The sequence below is a fragment of the Leucoraja erinacea genome, chromosome 8 (genome assembly GCF_028641065.1).
Source record: "Leucoraja erinacea ecotype New England chromosome 8, Leri_hhj_1, whole genome shotgun sequence".
NCBI lineage: Eukaryota > Metazoa > Chordata > Chondrichthyes > Rajiformes > Rajidae > Leucoraja > Leucoraja erinaceus.
Window position 1 is genome coordinate 19,947,678 of NC_073384.1, and position 26,256 is coordinate 19,973,933.

At 42.8% G+C, this 26,256-nt stretch overlaps 1 protein-coding gene across 1 annotated transcript in view; it reads right to left on the reverse strand.

Moving 5' to 3' along the window:
- Positions 1–26,256, reverse strand: part of cd109 (CD109 molecule) — a 114,272-nt gene that overhangs the window by 83,253 nt on the left and 4,763 nt on the right. The window contains exons 3-9 of the mRNA XM_055639137.1: positions 23,651–23,679; positions 22,426–22,650; positions 14,420–14,545; positions 12,680–12,719; positions 6,291–6,378; positions 3,178–3,265; positions 1,526–1,730 (exon numbers count right to left, since the gene is read on the reverse strand). Of these exons, the coding sequence (XP_055495112.1) occupies positions 1,526–1,730; positions 3,178–3,265; positions 6,291–6,378; positions 12,680–12,719; positions 14,420–14,545; positions 22,426–22,650; positions 23,651–23,679 (801 nt within the window). The remainder of the gene's footprint in view (positions 1–1,525; positions 1,731–3,177; positions 3,266–6,290; positions 6,379–12,679; positions 12,720–14,419; positions 14,546–22,425; positions 22,651–23,650; positions 23,680–26,256) is intronic.

The window sequence follows — 26,256 nt, forward strand, 5'->3', positions numbered from 1 at the left end:
CAGCAGAATTCACTGTGAGGGAAGGCACCAAAAATAACCAGTTCTCCCCCTCATAGTCCACCCGAGGTCGGGGCCTATATCTGGCCTCCTCAGCCAGCCCGGTGCTGTATCTTTAAACTAAATTAAGAGAGCACTTATAATATTGAGTGCAGTTTGATCACCGTACTGTAGGAAGGATGTGATTAAACTAAAGAGGATACAGAAAATATTTACAAGGATGTTGTTGGAACTGTAGGGATTGTATTGTAATAAGAGACTGAATACCTGCAGTTTCCCTGGGGCATAGGAGGCTAAAGGGTGGCCTTATAACGTCTAAAATTAGATAACATTAGTTTCAGGCAAGAGTGGATGAGTTAGTGGGGTGAGGGGCAAGTTTTCAAACAGTGGGTGAATGAGCTGCGAGAAGACAGAACAAAGGTGGTACATTACAATATTAAAAAAAACATATTGATAGGTTAATCAATGGGAAAGGTTTATAGAGATCTGAGGCAAATACAGACTAGTTCAGAAAGTCAACATGCTCAGCAAGATTGAGTTGGTCTGTTTCCGTGCTGTGCAACTCGATGATTCTACGATGAATCTCGGTCATATTCCATGATGCTGCTTTTTCCAGAAGGTGTTTGATCTCATCTATGCCATAAGGTGATAAGATCATTTCATGTGATAGGAGTAGAATTAGGCCATTCCGCCCATCGTCTACTCCGCCATTCAATCATGGCTGATCTATCTCTCCCTCGTAACCCCATTCTCCTGCCTTCTCCCTATAACCTCTGACACCTGTAGTAATCAAATATCTGTCTATCTCTGCCTTAAAAATATCCACTGATGTCCTCCACAGCCTTATGTGGCAAAGAATTCCACAGATTCATCACCCTCTGACTACATAAATTTCTCCTCATCCTAAATGAACGTCCTTTAATTCTGAATGCCTTTAATATCCTTTAATGTCCTTGGTCAAAATAAAGTATCCCATAGCAATGAGCAAAACAAAAAATGCTGGAGTATCTCAGCGGGTCAGGCTGCATCTGGGGAGGGAATGGGAAGGCAACGCTTTGGGTCGGGACCCTTTTTTAGACCATGTATGATCCCATAGCTCTTATTTATTTCAAAGAGCATGGAAGATCAATGTCCGGACTGATAATTATCCCTCAACTCATTTTATTGAAAACAGATTGTCTCATCATTATCGTTTTACATGTATATGCAGGGAAGGAAGGGATATTGGTTATGTGCAGGCAGATAAGAGTTGGTATCATGTTCAACACAGACATTGTGGGCTGAAGGGCCTGTTTCTGCGCTGTGCTCTTCTGTGGTCTATGTTATTGATGAGAACTTAGTGTATAAATTTGGCTATTATTTTTCCTACATTGCAACAATGAAAGTACTTCAAAAATAATTACTTGGCTGTGAAGCAGGACAATGGAGAAGGCGCTATGAAAATGCATGTCCTTTTCTTTATGGTGGACTTCAAAAGTCATAGCCTATAAGTGCTCTAAGTCCTATAGGTAAACTTGGTGTTACTTACCGGTGTGAGACTCACTCACAGTTGCAGTGATTGTAACTTGGTGCACCTGATGCATGATCAGAGAGAGTGCATTTTCCAATGCGTTTTCCTTCAGCGTCTTGTTTGGTACGAATACATCATCAAAGCCCAGAAATGTTCCAAAAATTCCGAGGACGAACTCGTGCAGTTCAGAGAAAAGGAAGGCAAAATCAGCAGTTCCATCCATCTGCAAAAGAAGGGAAAATTAACGTTTGAAGATTTACACATCACAATTTTAATCTAAAAATGAATTATGTTATTGGCTCCAAAAATAACTAATCAGCAGCTCAGGAAGTAGCTGTGTAAAGAGAAATAAACATTTAAAGTCAAGACCCTTGGTTAGAACTGGGACTGAGAGAAAAATATGAGCAGCAAATTGGGGAGAAGGGGGGGGGGGTGGGGGGGGGGGGGGGGGGGGGGGGGGGTGGGGGGGGGGGGGGGGGGGGGGAGAATGATGGGGGAAAGGATGGAAAGAACAAGACGAATATCTCTGAAAGGTGGGAACCAGGGTAACTGTGGGAATGAGCTGTTATTAGGGCATTTAGGCGGTTTGATGTGCAGCAAATGGCAGAATGGACTAATGGAGAGGGAAAAATAACGTTTAAACAATAACACCAATGATTAGCTTAGGACAACAATGTCCAGTTGTGATATAGTGCAAAATTGAGTTTGGAAATCTGCAACATGCCCAGATGGAAGATGAGTATTGATGAAAAAGTAATAGGGAAATTGAGGAAAAAAGCTGCTAGAGAAACTCAGCGGGACAAGTGGGATCTGCGGAGGCAAAGGCCTAGTTAATGTTTCAAGTTGAGATCCTGCATCAGTACTGATGCTGCCTGATGCACTCAGTTCCTCCAGTAGTTTGTTGAGCGTAAACATATCCACTTCAGAAGGACAAACAGAAAACCACAGTATTATTTAAATAATATTAGATTGGGAAATGTTGATGCACAGAGACCAGGGTGTCCAATCTCTAGTCACTAAAAGCAAAAAGTGCAGCATATGTATGCTGACCAAGAATTTTGGGTACAGGAACAAGGATGTCTTACTATCATTTATAGGGCCGTGATTAGACCATACCAGTATTTATACTTCAACTAATATCACCAAAAACAGACAACATGGCTATGTTTGTACTGCTTATGTGGTATTGCTGTGCACAAATGGGTGATTGCATTAACTGCAGCACCACAGCACATAGTCCTCAACAGTGCAGATAGAGCGAGTAGAAGTGCTGTCTTTACTTTCTTCCCATTGTGAGTTATTAATGTGAATAGGAGAATATAACAGCAGCCAGAGTTTTAATTCAGGTGTCAGCCCAAAGAATGTGGAAGGAGTTAGGAGCATTCAACATCATTAATAAATCTAGCTGGAAATTAGAAAATACTAGAGAATTCTCCATAGCCAGAGGGTAGGGGGACCATGAAACCTGTTCCCACAGGTTGTGTTGGAATGAAAGAGCAGAGATAGGGTTGAAGGAGAAAATTGAAAGAGGAGGAGTGGGTGGATATGGTGACCAGGGTGTGGAGGCTGATGTGGAGCATCATCATCAACACATGGGGCTGAATGGTCTGTTTCAGTGTTTAATTGGGGTCAAGATTAGCCAGGTAAGTAAACAGTAATCCCAAAAGTACCTCATATGTTTTGGTTAGCGTCTCAGAGTAGATCGGCAAGGATAGAGTGACCGTCACATTTCCTTTCACAGGTTTTCCATAGAGGTATCTGAAAAGAAGCAAGCAAACCAATTGCAGGACAAACTCACCTATAATATCTTAAATTCTCCCTTAATTGAATTCAAAAGGGGTGACTGGACACTATTGTAGAAACCATTTTGAGATCCACCATGGATTTAACACCCCTGAAGAAAAAAAGGCCTATTAGGAAAAGGGGAGATACAACGAGACCTGGGTGTCATGGTGCACCAGTCATTGAAAGTAGGCATGCAGGTGCAGCAGGCAGTGAAGAAAGCGAATGGTATGTTAGCATTCATAGCAAAAGGATTTGAGTATAAGAGCAGGGGGGATCTACTGCAGTTGTACAGAGTCTTGGTGAGACCACACCTGGAGTATTGCGTACAGTTTTGGTCTCCTAATCTGAGGAAAGACATTCGTGCCTTAGAGGGAGTACAGAGAAGGTTCACCAGACTGATTCCTGGGACGGCAGGACTTTCATATGAAGAAAGACTGGATAGATTCGGCTTGTACTCGCTCAAATTTAGAAACTTACAAAATTCTTAAGGGGTTGGACAGGCTAGATGCAGGAAGATTATTCCCGATGTTGGGGAAGTCCAGAACAAGGGGTCACAGTTTAAGTATAAGGGGGAAATCTTTTAGGACCGAGATGAGAAAATCATATTTTACACAGAGTGGTGAATCTCTGGAACTGTCTATCAGAATGATTCCTGAACTAGCAGGGTTCTCACTTCACCTTTTTTCTCTGTTGTCAGCCAGGCAACCTTCGCAGCTTTCTAGGTTGCCAAATTACAGTTTTTCATTGTTCTAACTGGGACGTGAGAGAATAAAACACTCTTGACTCTTGACTTACGTCGCTAATGTGTAGGATAGAACTAGTGTACGGGTGATCAGTGGTCGGCGTCGACTCGGTGGGCCAAAGGGCCTGTTTCCATGCTGTATCTTTAAATTAAACTAAAAACACTAAAACCAGAGGGAGTCGAAAGAAGGGTCTCTACCTGAAATGTCACCCAATTTCTTCTACCCTGAGATGCTGGCTGCTACATGGAGTTTCCTCGCACAATTAAAGTATGGAATAGTCTTCACCCTACCATAGTTACCCAACCAGACACAACTAAATTTAAGGTAGCTCTTTTTTCCCCAAGAACCCATTTTTGCTTAAGTCCAAGTCAAGAGTCAAGAGAGTTTTATTGTCATTTGTCCCAGATAGGACAATGAAATTCTTGCTTGCTGCAGCACCACAGAATATGTAAACATAATACAGAACAGGAGATAAAAGTTCAGTGTGTTTATATACCATAGACCATATATATACACAATCAGGCTATTAAACTTGGCTCGGACAAAACTCTGAACATTAATAGCCCATTATCTGTTATTTGCAATGATATATGGACACACTGATCTGTTTTGTAGTCAGTGCCTACTATATTCTGTTGTGCTGAAGCAAAGCAAGAATTTCATTGTCCTATCAGGGATACATGACAATAAACTCACTTGAACTTGAACTTGAAATAAACAGATAAAGTGCAATAAGCTGTTATTTTTCAAAGTTTGGTTTGGTGATGGACCCTCCACCACCTCCAGTTTAAATTCCATTTAGAATATTTTTGGAGGACCAGGAAACCAGAAGCAAGAGTTACTCCAGAGAGTTACTCCAGCTCCAGGGAGTGATTCTGCGTTGGTTTTCAGCAGTCGTGGTGAGGCGGCGACAGGGCACCAATGGCGGCCAGATCTCCCACAATGCAAAGGGAGGGAGAAAGTGCCCGGCGTTGACCAGTTGCCGTGGCAGTGCGCATCTGCAGGGCGGCCGATGATGTGCTGCCCGTGGTTGCGCGTATGTGCAAGGCGGCCGGCCTTGCCGGCAGGTGAGGAGTAGCCGGAGAGCAGAGAGCGGAGACACGGATACGGATGGCAGGCGGAGACAGAGAGAGACAGAGAGAGGGGGGCCCGCTCAGAGTTGAACGGCAGGTGTCCTGGGTTCTTGCCAAGCCGGGCAAAATGACACAACCTTTAGGTTGCCTGGCGGGACGTTAGGTGGCCAATGGCATCTGGGCAACTTCGAGCCGTGACTAGGGAGGTAAATAAAGATCAACTACATTGCAGGGGTCACATTCTGGCCAAACATTGTGTTCCTCTTAGGCATATAGACTCATGCAGCAGGGCAGCAGGCTCTTTGGTCTAATTCTTCCATGCTAACCAAAATGCCCATCTAAGATCCTATTTGCCTATAGTTGACCCATATCCCTCTAAACCTTTCCTATCCATGTACTTGGCTGCCACATGTAGCTGGGGTAGAGAACCTTCTGTAAATGGAGTGCAGAAGGACAGAGTAGCCCTGCTGATGTGCCTGAGTTCCAATATACCTTGCTTTTCCAGCCCATTAGGTAGAATAACTGATGATACAGTTCCACAACACAGATCACATATTCCAATGAGGTGATTTGTTTTAATTTAGCTTGAGGCACATACTCGACCCTACTCAATTCTGATATAGCATGTTTCCATATCACAAATAAATATAACACAAATAATTAATTTGGGAGCACTATTTGTATTGCGTGTGGAAAACTGGTTATAAAGCAATTTTGATTGGGATCTAAAGAACCTCCTAAGAGATACTTTGAGAATTAACAAGCAGAAAATAGGCTGTCTATAGTGGGTGAAAAAACACATTTCCATGTAACCACCCTGCTATAATCAGACACCATTGACTCTTAAAAATACAGCTGATGCTTTAACCGTGGGTGGCCATTGAAACTGACATAATTTCCATTGAACCTTGTGCAACAATGGTTTATTAAACAATGTATGTAACTTTTAACGTTTACTAGCTGGCAGTAACAAAAATAAGTTACTGCTAGTGAAAAAACATTGTTTTTGAAAATCCTGCAGAAAGAAATCTGAAACTTTCTAGTCCCTGACCCCCTTTCGCCCATTGACACGATTGTTGTTTTAATACAATTTTCTACCACATAAGGATTTACAGGAACACTGCTATCATGTTACAGCAGAATTCCCCATACCTTGTAGCTGCAATTCCCCATGTTACTCACCGTCCAGTAATAGTCCCAGTTATGTCCGATCGATCGATTGGAAAATATACAGTGGATGTGTTGATTGAAACTTCAAATCGAGATAACACTGAAATGGCAAAGTGGCAAAAAAAAACCTGATAAAACAGAAATGTTCTTATAGAAGAGCAAATGTGTTTTAAAATGTGGATGAAAGACCCCTCTCACTATTTGTTCAATGAGTTGACCCCGTTGGCTTCAGCCATTATTTACCCTTCAATTAACACTTCTGGGAAAAGTCTTTAGGGGCAGGAGCAAATGGGGTAACTGGAAAAGAACCTTGAATAAATTTCTGAATGGGTAGAGGTTCAATCTCTGTTTGTTCCGTTGTGTTGCATTCTTCCTTTGATTAAAACAAAATTGTCACATCTATGGGTTCTTGAGTTATGTTCTAATTAAGGATTGTGAATTTATTACTGCAAGTCTGCAATGATCAATCTCCTTCTTTGAGACACTTTCTGACCTAAATATTTAATGCTTAAAATTGCTGCACTACCATGAAAAGACACTAGATGGAGCCTGTTATTTCTTTTTCATTACAGGTTTCCAATCCAGAAAAATATAGTTAGATAATACCAACATGAAGTCTAGAAGATAGTATTGTGTAGTGTTTTCTCAGTTCTTGGTTTTCTCTAGTTGCTGTTCACTGTCATCTCGTTGAGCCTCAACATTTTTGCTCTGCAAAAACATTTTTGATTGTCGGCTGCAGGGGCTTTGATCGCCCCGACTGCGGGTGGTTTGATTGCCCCGACTGCGGATGGTTTCACTGCCTCGACCGCGGGAGAACAAAGAGAAAGAAGATTGAACTTTATTGCCTTCCATCACAATGAGGAAAGTGAAATCCTCTGTGATGGATGTTTATGTTAACTTTTATGTGGTTCTGTGTCTTGTTGCTTTTCACTTAGTATGGCTGTATGGTAACTCAAATTTCACTGTACCTTAATTGGTACATGTGACAATAAGCTGACCTTGAAACCTCGACCTTGAATAGCAGTATATCTTCGGCTAATTCTTTTTGAAAATACATATCTCCAGATTCAAGGACAGTTCCTCTTCAGCTGTTATCAGGCAACTGAACTGTCCTCTCACCAAATAGAGAGTGGCCCTGACCTCCCATCTGCCTCTTTGGTGATCTTCGAACTTTCTTTAATCAGACTTGACTGGACTTTATCTTACCCTTTATCCTGTATTTCTACACTGCAGATGGCTTGATTGTAATCATGTATCGTCTTTTCACTGAATTGCATAGAACGCAACAAAAAGCTTTTCACTGTACACGTGACTAAATGAACTAAACTAAACTAAAATAATTTGTTCAGTTTCCCAAACCTCTCTGTACACCATCCTTATTTAAAGTCAATGTGAGCAGTATACAACACTTTCCAAAGGCTTCATTTGACATAACTGCAGTCATAACAACTGCCTGATCACTGTAGTTTTTTGCCACCTTTCTTCTTTCACACTTGTGTTGTGGTTGGTTGATGACCACATCATCCAGTTTAACAGGTGACACCTCCTCAGTTGCCATGTTTCAGCAGGACGATAGACACAAAAAGCTGGAGTAACTCCGCGGGACAGGCAACATCTCTGCAGGGAAGAAATGGATGAAGTTTCGGGTCGAGACCCTTCTTCAGCAGGAAGCTTTGTTACCCTCTTCTCCCTCTTTCTGCTTAGTTCAGTTGGAGTTTTTGGTTTAAACAATCTTGAAGCTCAGATAATAATCCAGTCCGACAGTTCAGCAGTGTCTGAGTGGACTAGAAGTAAATCTTGACAGTAGTCTGCTTCCATAGGACGAGGAACGTTATCCCTCACACTTCTTTTGTCTTCCTTGGAAGCAGTTTGGCTGTTATTACATCATTCCTTAACCTCGCCATTGGATTGTGGATAGTGTGAGTTTGATGTTGAATGAGTAAATTGCCACATGGCCACAAGTTCTAGCCATCCTCTCAACCACTTGCTTGCAACTCTCGCAGTGTTACATCCAGTAACGTACCTTATTGTACCTTTTTCATCAAATGCTTTGATGCATGAAGATCCTACAGCTTAACCTCATTGTTTAGTTAGTTCACTGAATGATCTTCATGGACATGGACTTCTGCAAGACATTTGATAAGGTTCCACATGGTAGGCTGCTCTGGAAGGTTAGATTGCATGGGATCCAAGGAGAGCGAGCTGACAATTGAAAATTAGTGTCATGGAAGGAAGTAGAGAGTGATGGTAAAAGCTTGTTTTTTAAACTAGAGGCCTGTGGCTAGTGGTGTGCTTCGGGGATCAGTGCTGGGCTCTTTGCTGTTTATGTTTTATATCAACAATTTGGATGGGAATTTACAAGGCATGATTTCCAAGCTTTCAGATGACACAGAAGTGGTCCGAGTCGGAGTGGAGGAAGGAGATTGAGAACCTCGTGTCCTGATGACAAGGACACAACCTTTCTCTCAATGTAGGCAAGACAAAGGAGATAGTGATTGACTTCAGGAAGCAAAGCAGTACACATACGCCAGTTTGCATTGAAGGCATTCATAAAATGGTTGAAAACATAAAATTCCTAGGAGTATATATTACCAACAACTTCCTTCCCATTCCTCATTCCCTCAAACACATCTAGTAACTACTGCTCAAGAAGGAACTGCAGATGCTGGAAGATCGAAGGTACACAAAAATGCTGGAGAAATCCAGCGGGTGCAGCAGCATCTATGGAGCGAAGGAAATAGGCGACGTTTCGGGTCAAAATCCTTCTTCAGACTGATGGGGGTTGGGGGGGGAGAAGGAAGGAAAAAGGGAGGAGGAATATGAGGTGCTGTTCCTCCAATTTCTGGTGTTGCTCACTCTGGCAATGGAGGAGACCCAGGACAGAGGGGTCGGATTGGGAATGGGAGGGGCAGTAGAAGTGCTGAGTCACCAGGAGTTCAGGTAGGTTATTGAGGACTGAGCGGAGGTGTTCGGCGAAACAATCGCCCAACCTCCGCTTAGTCTCCCCGATGTAAATCAGCTGACATCTAGAGAAGCGGATGCAGTAGATGAGGTTGGAAGAGATATAGGTGAACCTTTGTCGCACCTGGAACGACTGCTTGGGTCCTTGAATGGAGTCGAGGGGGGAGGTGAAGGGACAGGTGTTGCATTTCTTGCGGTTGCAACGGAAAGTGCCCGGGGAGGGGGTGGTACGGGAGGGAAGGGGTGGTACGGTCTTTGCGGAAGGCAGACATAGGGGGAGATGGGAAGATGTGGCGAGTGGTGGGGTCACGTTGGAGGTGGCGGAAATGGCGGAGGATTATGTGTTGTATTTGCCGGCTGGTGGGGTGAAAGGTGAGGACTAGGGGGACTCTGCCCTTGTTGCGAGTGCGGGGATGGGGAGAGAGAGCAGTGTTGCGGGGTATGGATGAGACCCTGGTGCAAGCCTCATCTATGGTGGCGGAGGGGAATCCCCGTTCCCTGAAGAACGAGGACATTTCCAATGCCCTGGTGTGGAACGTCTCATCCTGGGAACAGATGCGGCGTAGGCGGAGGAATTGGGAGTAGGGGATGGAGTCTTTACAGGGGGCAGGGTGGGAAGACGTGTAGTTCAGATAGCGATGTGAGTCAGTTGGTTTGTAGTGTATGTCGGTCAGAAGTCTGTCCCCTGCGATGGAGATGGTGAGGTCAAGGAATGGTAAGGAAGTGTCAGAAATGGTCCAGGTGTATTGGAGTGCCGGATGGAAGTTGGTGGTGAAGTGGATGAAGTCAGTCAGTTGTGTTGTGGGTGCAGGAGGTTGCCCCAAAGCAGTCGTCAATGTAACGGAGGTAGAGGTCGGGGATGGGGCCCTGGTACGTATTGAACAAGGATTGTTCAACGTACCTGACAAAGAGGCAGGCGTAGCTGGGGCCCATGCGTGTGCCCATAGCTACGCCTTGTGTTTGGAGGAAATGGGAAGAGTCAAACTTAAAGTTGTTTAAGGTGAGGACCAACTCTGCTAGGTGGAGGAGAGTGTCAGTGGCTGGGTATAGGTTGCTCCTCTGATCAAGGAAGAACCGGAGGGCTTTGAGGCCATCCTGGTGGTGGATGGAGGTGCAGAGTGACTGGACATCCATGGTGAAGATGAGGGGGTGAGGGCCTAGAGAGTGGAATGCGCGGAGGCGGCGGAGAGTGTCTGAGGTGTCTAGAACATAGGTGGGAAGGGATTTGACCAAGGGGGATAGTATGGAGTCAAGGTATGTGGAGATGAGTTCGGTGGGGCACGAACAAGCAGAGACAATGGGTCTGCCGGGAGAGCCGGGTTTGTGAATTTTGGGGATAAGGTGAAATCGGGCCGTGCGGGGCTGGGGAACGATGAGATTGGAAGCTTGGTCGGGCAGGGTGTGGGAATTGATAAAGTCGGTGATGGTGCTAGATATGGTGGCCTGGTGCTCGTCAGTGGGGTCATGGTCCAAGGGTAAGTAGGAGGAGGTGTCCGAGAGTTGGCGCGTGGCCTCAGCTTTGTAGAGAGCGACACGCCAGACTACCATGCCACCTCCCTTGTCGGCTGGTTTGATGACCCAATCTGGGTTTTTGCGGAGTCATTCAATGGCAGTACGTTCAGGGGGAGAGAGATTGGAGTGAGACAGGGGAGTGGAGAAGTTGAGGCGGTTGACGTTGCGGCGGCAGTTCTGGATAAAGAGTTCCAGAGCCGGGACGTTAAGAGAGGGGTTCAACGAGGAGGGGGCGCGTTGGAGACGGGAAAAAGGGTCATCATTGGGGAACGAAGACTCCTTCCCAAGGAAGTGCGCTGTAAGGCGGAGGCGACGGTAGAAGCGCTCCAAGTCATGGTGGGCGCGGAACTCATTGAGATGGGGATGGAGGGGGACAAAGGTAAGACCTCTGGTGAGGACAGACTGTTCGGTGTGGGAGAGGGGGAGGTTGGGGGGGATGGTGAACACCCGGCAGGGATGGGAGTTGGGACCAGAGGAAGGCAGGTGGGTGGACTGGGGACGGGGCGATGTGTCGGGGGGGGGGGGGGGGGGGGGGGGGGGTGAGGGTGGGGGGGGGGGGGGGGTGAGGGGCTGTAATGTGGGTGGGGAAGAGCGGGGGTGACATAGTTGGAGGGGGATGGGGGAGAGTCAGTGATTGTTGAATGTAGGATTTATATCAGTGTATTTTTAAATGGTCCTCCAGATTAATTTACTGTGGAATCAAACAGATAACAAACTATTTTGTACAGAGCCTTACGCAATAATGCAGGGAGGAGATCCAGCGTACAGGGAGGAGATCCAGCTACAGGGAGGAGATCCAGCACCTGACAGCCTGGTGTGCCAACAATAACCTCGTCCTCAACTCCAAAAAGACGAAGGAGATTATTGTTGACTTCAGGCAGACCAGAGGAGGCAGTCATACCCCCATCCATATAAACGGGACTGAGGTGGAGCGCGTCTCCAGCTATAAATTCCTCGGAGTACATATCTCGGAGTATTTGTCCTGGTCCCTCAACACCTCCAAGCTGATCAAAAAGGCACAGCAGCGCCTTTACTTCCTGAGGAGGCTCAAGAAAAGCCCACCTGTCCCCCCGGATGCCTGGAAGACTTTTCCCGCTGTACCATGGAGTATCAAGACCACCTGGACACGGGGGTACAGCAGCTGCACTGCTGCGGACAGGAAGGCAATACAACGGGTGGTGAAAAACCGTGCAGCACAGAACCTTGCCCCGCTCCCTGCCATGGATGCCCTCCACCAAAAACGGTGGCTGAGACGGGCTGGGAAGACTCATCAAAGACCCCCACACCCCAACCATGCTGAGGCCCTCTTCCCATCAGGGAGGCGGTACAGGAGCCTCAGGTCACGTACTAGTAGGATGAGGTACAGCTTCTACAACAACACAATCACATTGCTGAACTCGGAGTCCCGCCGATAGATTTCTCTGGTCCCTCCGTCCCCATTGTTTAATTATTCTGTATTTCTTGATTATTCTGTATCTTCTCTCTTTCTATTTTTTTTGTTTTCTTTATGTACAACTACTACGGACTGACGCAAAACTGCATTTCGTTGTACTCATACTTGTATTTGTGCGATGACATTAAAGTTGAATTGAATTGAATTGAATTGAATAATGAATAATGTTAATTAATGATTGTAAAGGAACTTCTGTTTAAACAAAGCAAGCCACAAAAGTCTGATGTGTGAATTGGTTAAGGAATAAATATGAAGTTTACAAAAATTATTTATTCAGTTGAACAATTAAAAGTAAACCGGGAAGATGGTTCAACAACGCTCCTGGAAATAGTGATGACCTTAAGAAGAATCTGGATAAAATCAAGACAAATGGAAGGGTATGATGATTGGGTGGGTCCAAAACACTGGTACAGATTAGAGAGCAAAATGGCCTTCCTCCATGCTGTAAATATTCTGATGATGAGGGGTTACTCACCATACTCGGCGACAGTGAATGTCTTCCTTTGCTTCACCTCCTGCAAAAGAATCATAAGGCAAATGCATTCTGTCGGACAATTTGACGAAAAACTTCAAACTTGCTTAAAAGCAGATCCCTCCCCGCAGGTTAATTTCTACCACACTTTCTGATCCTAGGCACTGAATGTTACAAGTAATAACTGGAGAAAGATACAGTACCAGTCATTTAAAAAAACAGTTAATTGGTCATTTTGAAAATACTGGAGATGATGGGGGGGAATTGAAGACTGTGTGGGCCAATGGAGGCTGTAGCAATCAAGATGTTTTCTACAGTGGTTCTAGCTACACATCGTGAGAAGCGATGGACAAGTCAAGACTCGACACAACCACTCTCTTGATATGTGGACAATGCTGAAACACACATTATTTATTGCCTACCCCTAATTGCCCTTCAAAAAGAAATAATGAAACGGCATATTTTGATTAGAGTAGGGGAGTTTCACATAGAATAAGTGGTAGTCAACAAGATTTTGTTAAAGCCCACCTCTTGGAGGTTCAAAATCAAGTCCAGATAAGGTAATAAAAGTATGTAAACAAAGGCCTGAGATTATTCCACTTCTGTATCTCCAGAAATGAAGAGGCACAGGGAAGTGCACAATAGATGCTAAATGTTCCAGAAATGATCAGATTGGCTGGAGCTCTCCAACAAAGGAACATCTGAGGGATGAAAGCTCTCAAGGTTATGGGAAAGATTGAGAGTATTTTACACTTGTGAGATGATAAATACCCTCACAGCCATTGAAATAATGCAGCCAACATAAATAAGGGCCATTTGCACCCCAGTCATTCCTTCTTCTTCCCTTTCCTGTTGGATAGAAGATACACATCTTGAAAGCACACATCTTCAGATTGAAGGACAGCTACTTCCACAACATTATCAGACTACTGAACAGATGTTTTATGCTAAGAATGTATTCCTGATCCCCCAATCTACCTCTTTGCAGCTCCTGCACTCTTTGATTTGTCTGCATTTTTCTGCAGTAATACTCTAGGCTACATGGTTTGATTGTACCCATGTTTGAATGTTTTACATGGATAGCATGCAAGGTTTTTTCACTGTACCTCAGGACATGGAACAATAATAAATCAATACAACACTAATAGTGGCACAGCTGATACTGCCTCACAGCACCAGATTTCCATGTTCAATTCTGACCTCGGGTGCAGTCCCTGTCGAGTTGGCACATTCTCCCTGCAACTGCGTGGATTTCCTCTGAATGCTCAGTTTTCTCACACATCCCAAAGATGTGCAGATTTGTAGAGTAATTGGCCTCTGTATCTTTGGTTGGTGTGGACTCGGTGGGCCAAAGGGCTTTTTTCCACGCTGTACCTCTAGACTAAATTAAATGATCACTTAACAATTCAGTAGGAGATTCAGGTAAGTCTCTTTAATTTGAATGCAGTAATAGTATGAAACTTTCTCCCAAAGTAAGTGGCTGTGGCAAGTAAAAAGGAGGCTGGATAAAGGAAGTGATAGAAGATACTGTAGATGCAAAAAGCTGGAGTAACTCAACAGGTCAGACAGCATCTCAAAAGAGAAGGAATAGGTGACCTTTCGGGTTGAGGCCCTTCTTCAGCCAAACACATTGAATTCTGGATGATGAAGTCTTAGGTGCAATATATAATCTCAGGGTTTCACTTTTACTTTACTCCCTTCACCCGATCTGTGAAGCGGTGCAATGTGATTGATCGCACTTACATTAAATGCAACCTGGATCTCCCAGTCGCCTTGTGGAGAGTTGGCAGACAGTTGAAATTCCTTGGAGGCAACACCTAACGTAGGTTCTAAGTCCAACCACTGTTGGATCACAGACCCCTGTGGGCTCTGTCAAATCAAAAAAATCAATGTTATCATTGAATTCAATCATTTTGTGGAATTTTATACAGAAGCTAGGACTCAAATTGTAGCACAATAAATGACTGGGCGATGGGAGCCTCGGCTGCGGCAGGAGCCTCGGCGGCAATGTGGGCCTCGGTAGCGTTGGGGCCTCGCAGTCGATGAGTGTGAGGGGGGAAGGGAAGACAATGGGGACCCGACGTGAAGAACAATGAAGGACCCGGCGTGGGGTGACCACAGCAAGGGATGGTGGGATACTGGTGTTGGGGAGGAAGGGCACTCTGGTTTAGTATCCTCTGCCAGGGGATAAGCCTGTGCTTGTTTGTTTGTTTGTTCCGGTTAAGGTGCTGTGCACACGGCAGCCAGACAACAGGTGCTTGTCTTTTTCTTTTTGTTTTCACTTTTCATTTCAAGTTTTTGTGTACCTTGTGTGTTGTGACTGTTGGTAGACAAATGTTCCTCCTGGGATGAATAAAGTTTTATCGTATCGTATCGACATTGATATAGCATTTATGATGTGGTAAAAGAAAAATCAGTGTATTTTCACAGGATTGTAATCAAGCACAAACAAGTAGATATTTGAACATTTGTTCTTGGAATGTGACGCGACCCAGTGGCACAACTCATAGAACTATTAAACTATTCCACTGGAACTGCGATAGAACTATTAATTATACAAAAATATTTCAGCCCTTAACATTTAGTCAGAGCTATGTTTCAATTGCAAATGATGGCCAGATATATCAATGGCCATCTTATTTACACCACAGGATTCAGACAACCATGCTTGTGATACAAGGAGAGGCTGGATAGGCTGAAGCTGTTTTCTTTGGAGTGTAGGAGGCTGATGGGTGACTTTATAGAGGTTTATAAAATCATGAGAGACATAGATAAGGTGGATAGTCTCGGGGTGGTGGGACTGTCATATGCTGAGAGAATGGAGTGGCTGGGCTTGTATACTCTGGAGTTTAGAAGGATGAGAGGACATCTTATTTAAACATATACGATTATTAAGGGTTTGGACAAGCTAGAGGCAGGAAACATATTCCCGATGTTGGGGCAGTCCAGAACCAGGGGCCACAATTTAAGAATAAGGGGCAAGCCATTTAGAACGGAGACGAGGAAACACTTTTTCTCACAGAGAGTTATGAGTCTGTGGAATTCTCTGATTCAGAGGGCTATGGAGGCCGTTTTGACTCTGGATACTTTCAAGAGAGAGATAGATAGGGCTCTTAAAAATAGCTGAGTCAGGGGATATGGGGAGGGCAGGAGCGGGGTACTGATTGGGGATGATCAGCCATGATCACATTGAATGGCGATGCTGGCTTGAAGGGCCGAATGGCCTACTCCTTCACCTATAGCCTATTGCCTATTGTCTATAGTCGCAGTCTTTTTCCCAGGGTAGGAGTGACTAAAACTGGAGGACATCGGCTTAAGATGAGAGGCAACGTTTTCACAGAGAGGCAGTTACAAGCTGCCAGAGGAAGTGATAGAGGTGGGAGCAATTGCAATGTTTAAAGGGCATATAGACAGGTTTATGCGTAGAAAAGGTTCAGATGGATGTGGGTCAAATGCAGGCAAATTAGATTACCTCAGGTAGATACCATCGTTGGCATGATAATTTGAGCCGAAGGACCCGTTTCCATACAGTGGATAATTCTATGACTAGAACATTATGAAAGATCTAAAACAAGCACTGTCCATAAGGTCCCATGCAAAATGGCAGAGCCACCATATTGTTATCGATGGGAAAGTATGCTTTAGGAAAATTGACCATTAGAATTTACTGTGGGATTTTACTGTACGAGCACTAGAAAATTGATTCTGAAACTCCTTTCGTGCTTTTTGGGGTTTTGCAATTATACCTCAAAAAGTTATACCTCAAAAAAAATGTAACTGGTTATAAAATATTGTCATTGTGTCAATGTTGTGAAATGAACGAGGCAGCGGACAGTTCAAGGTAACATTTACGTCCATTATTATAAGAAAGTCACAAAATCCGAGGATGATGGAGATCAAAAAGAAAAGCAGAAAATGGTGGAAATATTCAAAAGGATTTTTGACCTGAAATGTCAGCTGTTTTTTTCTTTCCGTTAATGTGCCAACCCTTCCAGCTTTCTTAGGGAAAATGTTCCCGATGTTGGGGGAATCCAGAACCAGGGGTCACAGTAAGAATAAGGGTAAGGCCATTTAGGACTGAGATGAGGACTTTTTCACCCAAAGAGTTGTGAATCTGTGGAATTCTCTGCCACAGAAGGCATTGGAGGCCAATTCACTGGATGTATTTAAGAGAGAGTTAGGTATAGCTTTTCGGGTTAATGGAATCAAGGGGTGTGGGGAGAAAGCAGGAACAGTGTACTGATTTTGGATGATCAGCCACGCTCAATAGGCCAAATCGGCCACTCGTCTATTTTCTATGTTTCTCTGCCCATTATTATGACCCTCACAAACGTGTGCTCAAGACTACTTTACAGGCAGGAACTTGTCATGTGGGCAAAGGTAGAAAATCCATGAGGCAAAGGGGGACGGAATCAGTTTTCGCAGGAAGCACCTTTTGGCTGAGTGTTAGGAGTTGATCTTGGTGTGAAGTGCCGTGTGGTCTTGAACACCTGCCTATTGCAGAAGATTAGACCTGGAACCTCACCAGATGACTCAGCTGAAAGTCAATCACATGCATGACACCGAGAGCAGTGAATCGAACAAACAATCGCTGGCAAAAAATGCACCAGCTTTTATTTCTGTTAGTGTTAGGAGCATATATCACACTCCATTCCATAAACGTCTCACATAACTTCCTGGTGAACCTGTAACCTATTCAATTTCATGAACATGACCCATGCATGTGTCATGTTGACATTAGACTTTTTTACCCAGAATTTTCTGTGCACTTGAATCTCATCCTAGTTCTCAAATGTGAGATTGTCGCAGCCTCATTGGTGGATCATTGCTCAAAGGGTTATTCAACAGCAATCATAACATTGCATTTCACATAAACATTAACAGGCAAAATGTACGACCGATATGTTCTAATCTAGGAGGAAGGATTTAAGCAGCATCTTAGAATATGCAAGAGAGGTAGAGAGCACCATTCCAATCCCGAAGCTTATGATCTTTTCAACAAGAGTGGTGAGTGCTTGGATTGCACTGTCTGAGAGAGTCTGAGAGGTTGAAACTGGGTCACTGATTGCATTTATGTGAGAACTAGAAGAACTTCAGCAAAGAAGGCTGCAGGGTAAGGGTTGTGAGATGGGATTAAAGTGCAATCTGTTTCTCTATCTTTTAGTCTGAAGAAGTAGTTCTGAAGAAGAACATGAAATGTCACATATTCCTTTTCTCCAGAGATGCTGTCAGACCCATTGAGTTACTCTAGTATTTTGTGTCTATCTTTAGTATAAACCAAAGGTTCCCAACCTGGGGTAAATGTATACCCAGGGGGTAAATTTCACCTATGCAGGGGGTAAATTTCACCTATGCAGGGGGTAAATTTGTTGATTCTGCATGTGTACATATTTTCTCTCATTGACTGACTGTGTTTGATTCTGGTATACCAGTTTCTGTTCATCATTAGTTGTTCATGCATAAGTGAAATAACATTATGTGCTATTAAAGTTGCCAGGGGTAAACAGGACAAAAAGGTTAGGAATCCCTAGTATAAACCAACATCTGTGGTTCCTTCCCACACATGGGTTTAATATTGGTGTTTGGCATGGACAGGTTGGGCAAAATCATATGTTAACACACAATGTGTATTTCTGTGACGATGAACATACCATAGTCTTTTATACCAGGACAAATAAATTGGATTTTATTCCTGGAATATGACGCCAAAGCCGACAAGGTCAACATTGTTAGAATAAAGAACTGCAGCGGCTAGTTTATACCAAGGGTAGACACAAAGTGCGGCAGTAACTCAGCAGATCAGGCAGCTTCTCCAGAGATAAAAGGATAGGTTGACAGGTCAGCACTGATGTTGTCCTAATTAGGTCTTGGAGTGAATGGTCTGCAAGAGCATTTCAGATGGCAATTAGGAGCATTGTCAAGAGTGGATATTTCCACAGCAGACTCGATGAGCAGTTGAACTTCACGAAGGTGCTCAAGTTCCTAGACCAAGTATAAGCAAAGCTGCAGAAGACCGACCAGACACACAGGTATGGGTATTAACTATCCAGGCCTCAACTTCTAGCTCCATTCAACTGGATCTTGGCTAATCGACATCTAAACTGCATTAGAAACGGGAATAGTGCCGGAGGATTGGCGTACTGCGCATGTTGCTCCATTGTTTAAAAAGGGGTCTAAGAGTAAACCTAGCAATTATAGACCTGTTAGTTTGACGTCAGTGGTGGGCAAATTAATGGAAAGAATACTTAGAGATAATATATATAAGTATCTGGATAAACAGGGTCTGATTAGGAACAGTCAACATGGATTTGTGCCTGGAAGGTCATGTTTAACTAATCTTCTTGAATTTTTTGAAGATGTTACTCGGGAAATTGATGAGGGTAAAGCAGTGGATGGTGTGTATATGGACTTCAGTAAGGCCTTTGACAAGGTTCCGCATGGAAGGTTGGTTAAGAAGGTGCAATGGTTGGGTATTAATGGTGGAGTAGCAAGATGGATTCAACAGTGGCTGAATGGGAGATGCCAGAGAGTAATGGTGGATGGTTGTTTGTCAGGTTGGAGGCCAGTGACGAGTGGGGTGCCACAGGGATATGTGTTGGGTCCACTGTTGTTTGTCATGTACATCAATGATCTGGATGATGGTGTGGTAAATTGGATTAGTAAGTATGCAGATGATACTAAGATAGGTGGGGTTGCGGGTAATGAAGTAGAGTTTCAAAGTCTACAGAGAGATTTATGCGTTGGAAGAGTGGGCTGAAAGATGGCAGATGGAGTTTAATGCTGATAAGTGTGAGGTGCTACATCTTGGCAGGACAAATCAAAATAGGACGTACATGGTAAATGGTAGGGAATTGAAGAATGTAGGTGAACAGAGGGATCTGGGAATAACTGTGCACAGTTCCCTGAAAGTGGAATCTCATGTAGATAGGGTGGTAAAGAAAGCTTTTGGTGTGCTGGCCTTTATAAATCAGAACATTGAGTATAGAAGTTGGGATGTAATGTTAAAATTGTACAAGGCATTGGTGAGGGCAATTCTGGAGTATGGTGTACAATTTTGGTCGCCTAATTATAGGAAGGATGTCAACAAAATAGAGAGAGTACAGAGGAGATTTACTAGAATGTTGCCTGGGTTTCAGCAACTAAGTTACAGAGAAAGGTTGAACAAGTTAGGGCTTTATTCTTTGGAGCGCAGAAGGTTAAGGGGGGACTTGATAGAGGTTTTTAAAATGATGAGAGGGATAGACAGAGTTGACGTGGAAAAGCTTTTCCCACTGAGAGTAGGGAAGATTCAAACAAGGGGACATGACATGAGAATTAAGGGACTGAAGTTTAGGGGTAACATGAGGGGGAACTTCTTTACTCAGAGAGTGGTAGCTGTGTGGAATGAGCTTCCAATGAAGGTGGTGGAGGCAGGTTCGTTTTTATCATTTAAAAATAAATTGGATAGTTATATGGATGGGAAGGGAATGGAGGGTTATGGTCTGAGCGCAGGTATATGGGACTAGTGGAGATTATGTGTTCGGCACGGACTAGAAGGGTTGAGATGGCCTGTTTCCGTGCTGTAATTGTTATATGGTTATATTATATGGTTAAACTCTGGCTACCCATGGTTTGGGAATCCCCAGGACTCTTGTCCACCAAGAAACTATGCCAAGTTTGAACTAATTTATTAAAACCCTGGTCTCAACAGCTCTTTGGGAGACATGATTTTCACCTCTCAACTCCTGTTTGCATGTAGTCATGCTACCTGTATCAGCCCTGAACATCCTGGATTGTTGGAAGCTGCAACAGGTAAAATTACAATGTTTAAAATACATTTGCACATGTACATGGATAGGAAAGAATGACAGGGTTATGGACCAAGGGCTAGCAAATGGGACTAGACCAGCGAGACATCTTGTTGGCATGGATGAGTTAGGTCAAAGGGAATGTCTCCAAGCTATAAGTCGATGTCTATATGAGAGTCAATGCCTAGATTTAAGATTTACTGGGGACTTGAGGGGAATTAACTCACATGGGCAACATGATCGGTATGGACAGGTTGGGCCAAAGGGCCTGTTTTCATGCTGCAGGACTCAAGGAAGCCATTTAGTTTCTTGGACTTTTTTTTATCCAACCAACAAGACCATGATCAAACTAAGAACTTACTCCAAATACCCAGCTTTCTTCCCATTCCCAAATGCCTTTGGTTAACAAAAATCTATTTCTGCAGGATCTATACATGTAACATCTGTTTTTATTTTTTTGTTTCTCTCTATCCTAATCACAACACGTCACTTTTAATCTACTAACAACAGCTTTGTAACCATCAGCATTGGACAACCTTGGTCCCACCCTATGAAGGATACTTCCCTTGCTCTCCCATCCCTCTTCTACCCTCTCTGCAACTTCAAACAGAATAATTTTTTTCTCACTTTCTTATTCTGACAAAGACTCCTTGACCTCAAAAATTGATTTTGTTTCTATTTCCTCTGATGCAGTTCCAGAATTCTCTGATTTAGAATGCAACCCTAAGTTATAAACTAAAATCTGTAAACAGAAATACTCAGCAACTCGGCGTTCAAATACAGAGAGAGAAACAATAGATAATTTTTCAAGCCTACAACCTTTCATCAGAACAAAGAACAGTGCAGCACAGGACCAGGCTCTTCAGTCCATAATGTCCTTGCCAAACATGACACCAATGTAAACATATCTCCGCTGCTTGCTTGTGATCCATATCCTTTAATTCCTTGCATATCAATGTGCCTATTTAAACACTCTTAAATACCACTATCGTATCCACTTCCACCACAATATCTGTTGGTTCATTGCAGTAAACTACCACTCTCTGTGTAAAAAACTTGCCTCACACCTCGCCTTTAAACTTTGCCCTACTCATCTTAAAACTATGCCCTCTAGTCTTTGACATTTCGATCCTGGGAAAGGGGTTGTAACTGTCTACTTTATCGATGCCTCGCATAATTTTATATACTTCTATCAAGTCTTCAATGCTCCAGAACCAAAGCTTGTCCAACCTCTCCTTAAAGATAATATCCTCTTATGCTGCAGCATTCTGGTAAACATCTTCTGCACCCTTTTCAAAGACTCCAAGTTGTTCCTGTAATGGGGTGACCAGAATTGCACACAATACACCAAATGCAGACTGACCAAAGTTTTATTAAGCAACAACATGACTTCCTGACTCTTATGCTCAATGTCCTAAATAATGAAGGCAAGCATACCATATGCCTTCTTTACCACTCTATCTATTTGTGTTGCTACTTTCAGGGAGCTATGGATACTTTTTAGTTAGATTCTGAAATATTTCATTGTAATTTAACCTTTGCACTCCAGGTATTATCTGTAAGGAAATATAATTTACATGGTTAGTCATAGTCTGGAATGCAATGTGATGGTAGTAATGGAGATAGATTCATTGTAGCATCCAAATTGGAGTTGGATGAGTATATGAAAGGTAAACATTTGCAAAGTATGGGGGTGAAAGAGCAGTCGTGACAGCTCTTACATGAAGCTACTGCACACTGGTTGGGCTAAATGGACTCTATCAATACTGCAAGCAATTAATCTATGATTTTAACTCAGCCTGTATCTCTGGACATGATGGTTTGGGTAAGGACTCATCTTTAGATCTATGATTAACACAGATCAAAGATTGAGTTATGTGCACGCACATTCATGTCACTGTCAGCAACATCTAGATTAGAAGCTGCTGGGGTCACACTTAAGAATTGTCAAGTAGCACTTACAGAAATGATGATATTTATTTTGCCCAGGTACGGCTTCAGATCAGTGTAGATGCAGATGGATCGAATTTTCACAATCTGTCCTGCTTTGTACATTGCTTTATCTGTCTGAATCATTGCAGAGACACTTTCCAGAATAATTTCCAAGGTGGAGCGATTGGAAAACAGCAGCTTCTGCCCTTCATATCCCTCCACTGCCAATTCATAGTGGCCTTTCGGCAGATCTTCCTGGAGTTTGAGAAGGAAAAACAAAAATGTCTACATGTTGCAAATAATAAATTTACTCTGATAGTCAAAAATGTGTATTGCCCCATATCAATCCTTTAGCCATTTGTAGATATTTGTCTGTGAATGAACAATAAACCCACAATATTGTGATGGCTGCATGTTTTGCTCAACTTGTGATACTTGCTCACTTGTGACTTGCTCAATTGTTTTCAATAGACATCTAAAATGGACGACAAAATCTATCATCTGTAACCTCCTACCCACAAACAATTTCAGAGGTTGCCTTTTCCATGCCCCATCATTTACCTTAGACGTTCACAGACATAATCCTGCCACCTATCCATTGCACATGGATATGCAGGGAATGTAGGGATATGGAACACATGGAGGCAGAGACTTGTTTAAATTGGCAAGGATATTATGAGCGCAAGTGCATATCCCTGTGCAGTATTGTTTTATGTTGGACGTTGACCCGGTGGCCTTGCTTTTTTCTAATCATTTTTGGCACCAAGGTCTCAATCTTTTTTGCACTTTTTTAAAAACATTTTAATGTTTTGCAGAATTTAGGCATTATTTATGAGTAATTTATATATAATTTATTTTTTTAGATGTTGATCTATTCAGATTATTTTTTTAGATGTTGATCTATTTGCAGCACCAAACAAGATTCTCATTATATTTTCATTTTCATTATCTCACCGTCCTTGTGCATCTGACAATAAACTCTGTTTGACGTGTGTTCTTTTGGGAAGAAACAGCAAGAATGGGTTAGGTCCATTTTGCATTGATTGTAGGATTGTAGGCGGTTCTTGTACAGAGATGTACTTCCCTGTAACATTCTCGATGTTTGATGTTTTTATAAGAAATGGATACTTGAATATACAAAGGAAATTTAAACCATATTTTTTATGATCAGATATAATACTCCCAGTTGTTCTTTCAATAGTTCAATGCAATGGAATATAAACTCCTTCCTGCACTTACATGATGGAACACTTACCGCAGGCAGGATCATTCTTCCTATAGTACCTGAAAGAAATAAGGTCAGAAATAGTTTATATTAATAAACTAATGAGTGTTATTGAAAATATTTAAAGAGTGATAGAAATGTGATTCATTCCAGCAAAGAGGTAAACATAAGAATATATTGGTATTGGTTTATTATTGTCAAGTGTACTGAGATACATTGAAATGCTTGGCTTGTGTGCTATGTAAACAAATCATGTACATGTGTACAATCAAGCCATACACAAGTACAACAGGTAGTGGAAAGAGAAAAATACCAGAGTAAGGAATATTGTGTAACAGCATTATAGCGTCACAGAGAATGGTCAGGTTATGAAAAGGTCTTAAACATGGTAGGTTGGGAGATATAAGAAATAGATCCTCCATCCATACATGTTTGCTCCACCACTTATCAGGATCATGGCTGAGCAATACCCAAGTGCCATTCTTTGGAGTCACAGAGTTTTACAGCACAGAAACTGGCCCTTGGACCCAACTCGTGCATACCAATCAGATTTAATGGCCTTGCTTGATCCACTTGCCTGCTTTTGGATGTATCACTCTAAACTTTTACTATCCATATGTGCATTTTAATGTGTTTTAAATGTTGTATATATAAATTATCCCTCAGATCTCATTTAAATGTTTTCCCTCTCACCTTAAGCCTATGCCCTCTAGTTTTGGCACTGCCTCGCCCTGGGAAGAAGATTGCCACCATTCACCTTATCGATGCCTGTCATGACTTTGTAAACGTGTACAAGATCATAGAAGAGTACAGCACAGAAACAGGCCATTCCAACCACAATATCTGTGCCAAATATGATGCCACATTAAACTAATTTCTTCCAGCGCGTGATCCTTATTCCTCCATTCCCGGCATTTTCACATGCCTATCTAAAATAATCTTATCTGCTTCCACCACCACCCCTGGCAGCATATCCCAGGCATCCAACTTGTCCACATATCTATATTAAACATTCCCCTTTCACAATGTGGAGATTATAAACAGTAGACAATAGGTGCAGGAGTAGGCCATTCTGCCCTTCAAGCCAGCACCACCATTCACTGCGATCCTACAGTTAATGGGATAAGAAGGAAAATGCATATGCAAAGAAAATAATACCAGCTTAATCTTTTTTTGGTGGCTTTTGTAAGTATTCCAATTACACCTACAGTACATTGTCTCTGGAAAAGGCACTAGATTAACAAAGTTCTTAGATCCCTTACATGGCAGCTCTGAGTGACGCCCAACTATTCAGTCCACTGGCCTTTTCTTTCAATCTTTCAGATTTGCAAAGAAAAGAAATGTGGAAGCAAGTCCCTATTCAGATGTATGATCAATTTACAGGACAACAAAAGTTTAAGGTGCAAATTAGACAACCGGTTTGTTGGGTGAGAAGCGAAGTCTACCTAATAAGTATTATTCTTAAATTTCCCAAGGGTTGAGATTTTATAGTGTCATGCACATTACTTTTGAAACCCAAGCTTGTTATTTGTTGATGGTGATCAGCATGGGGTCAACATATGCCCTCAAATATGATATACAATCCTGTCACAAACATACAAGTCTTATTCTCTGTGGTCTTGTTTCAAACAGTAAATGGAAACTTATACGAGATTAATTTTTTTGATCATTTTCAATGTGATCTTTTTAAATCAATGGATTGGGTAAGCCAATTAATCGTCATACTGGTATTATTTCTTATGTCCTTTTAGAAAGTGGCTGCAATATGATATTCAACAGCTCCCCCCTCCGAATGTTATTCTTTCATCTTAACATACTATGATTTCGCAAGTGCAGTCTGCAAACCTTTCTCAATTCAACAGACGTTAAAAAGGCAGGATGCTGGGAATAAAGGCAGGCGGTCTGCTGAGTAAAGGAGCAGTAGAACTAGCAACCGGCACTACCTCCAACAAAGAGGACCAGCATTTAAAGTTCGCTGACCTCACTAGGGCAAACAAGACAATGCACCAATTAGTCTCACTTTACTTCTGAGGACATATTGTCTAATAATGCTGTTTTTAGGCTATTTTTTAGGCGACTACAGGCGACTAGGCTGTCGCCACATGGTCGCCGGGGTGTCGCCTGTACGGTCGGGAGTAGTCTACTCAGTCGCCCAAAGAGTCGTAGCGTCTTTCTGGTCGCCGGTGGATTTTCAACATGTTGAAAAATTTTGGAGGCAGTCAGCGACATTGGGTTTGACGGCAATGAGCGTAGCTTGACTTCTCCTGACATAGGTGCAGTCGTAGTTGGTGCCAAGTTAACGTAGGTTGTCATCAGGTGACGTGGGTTGTCGCCAGTGCTGACCAGGTTTTTTTGTTGTTAAAGTAATGATTCTATTTCAAATTTTATGACTGGGGGTCCAATCGCCGATTTTACAGCGACCTGTTAAACTATGACAGTCGCCGGCAGTCGCCTAAAAATAACCTAAGTTGGGCAGGGCCATTATTCTTTAAAATTCACTCTTCTAATAGTGAATAACATTAATGGTGTTCTTAACCTATTCTTCAGTACTTTCAGAGACACCGTTTATACTCAATGTTTCTACTTCAGATATTCACCAAGATGCATATCTACTCATGATCACTTTACCTGTGGGA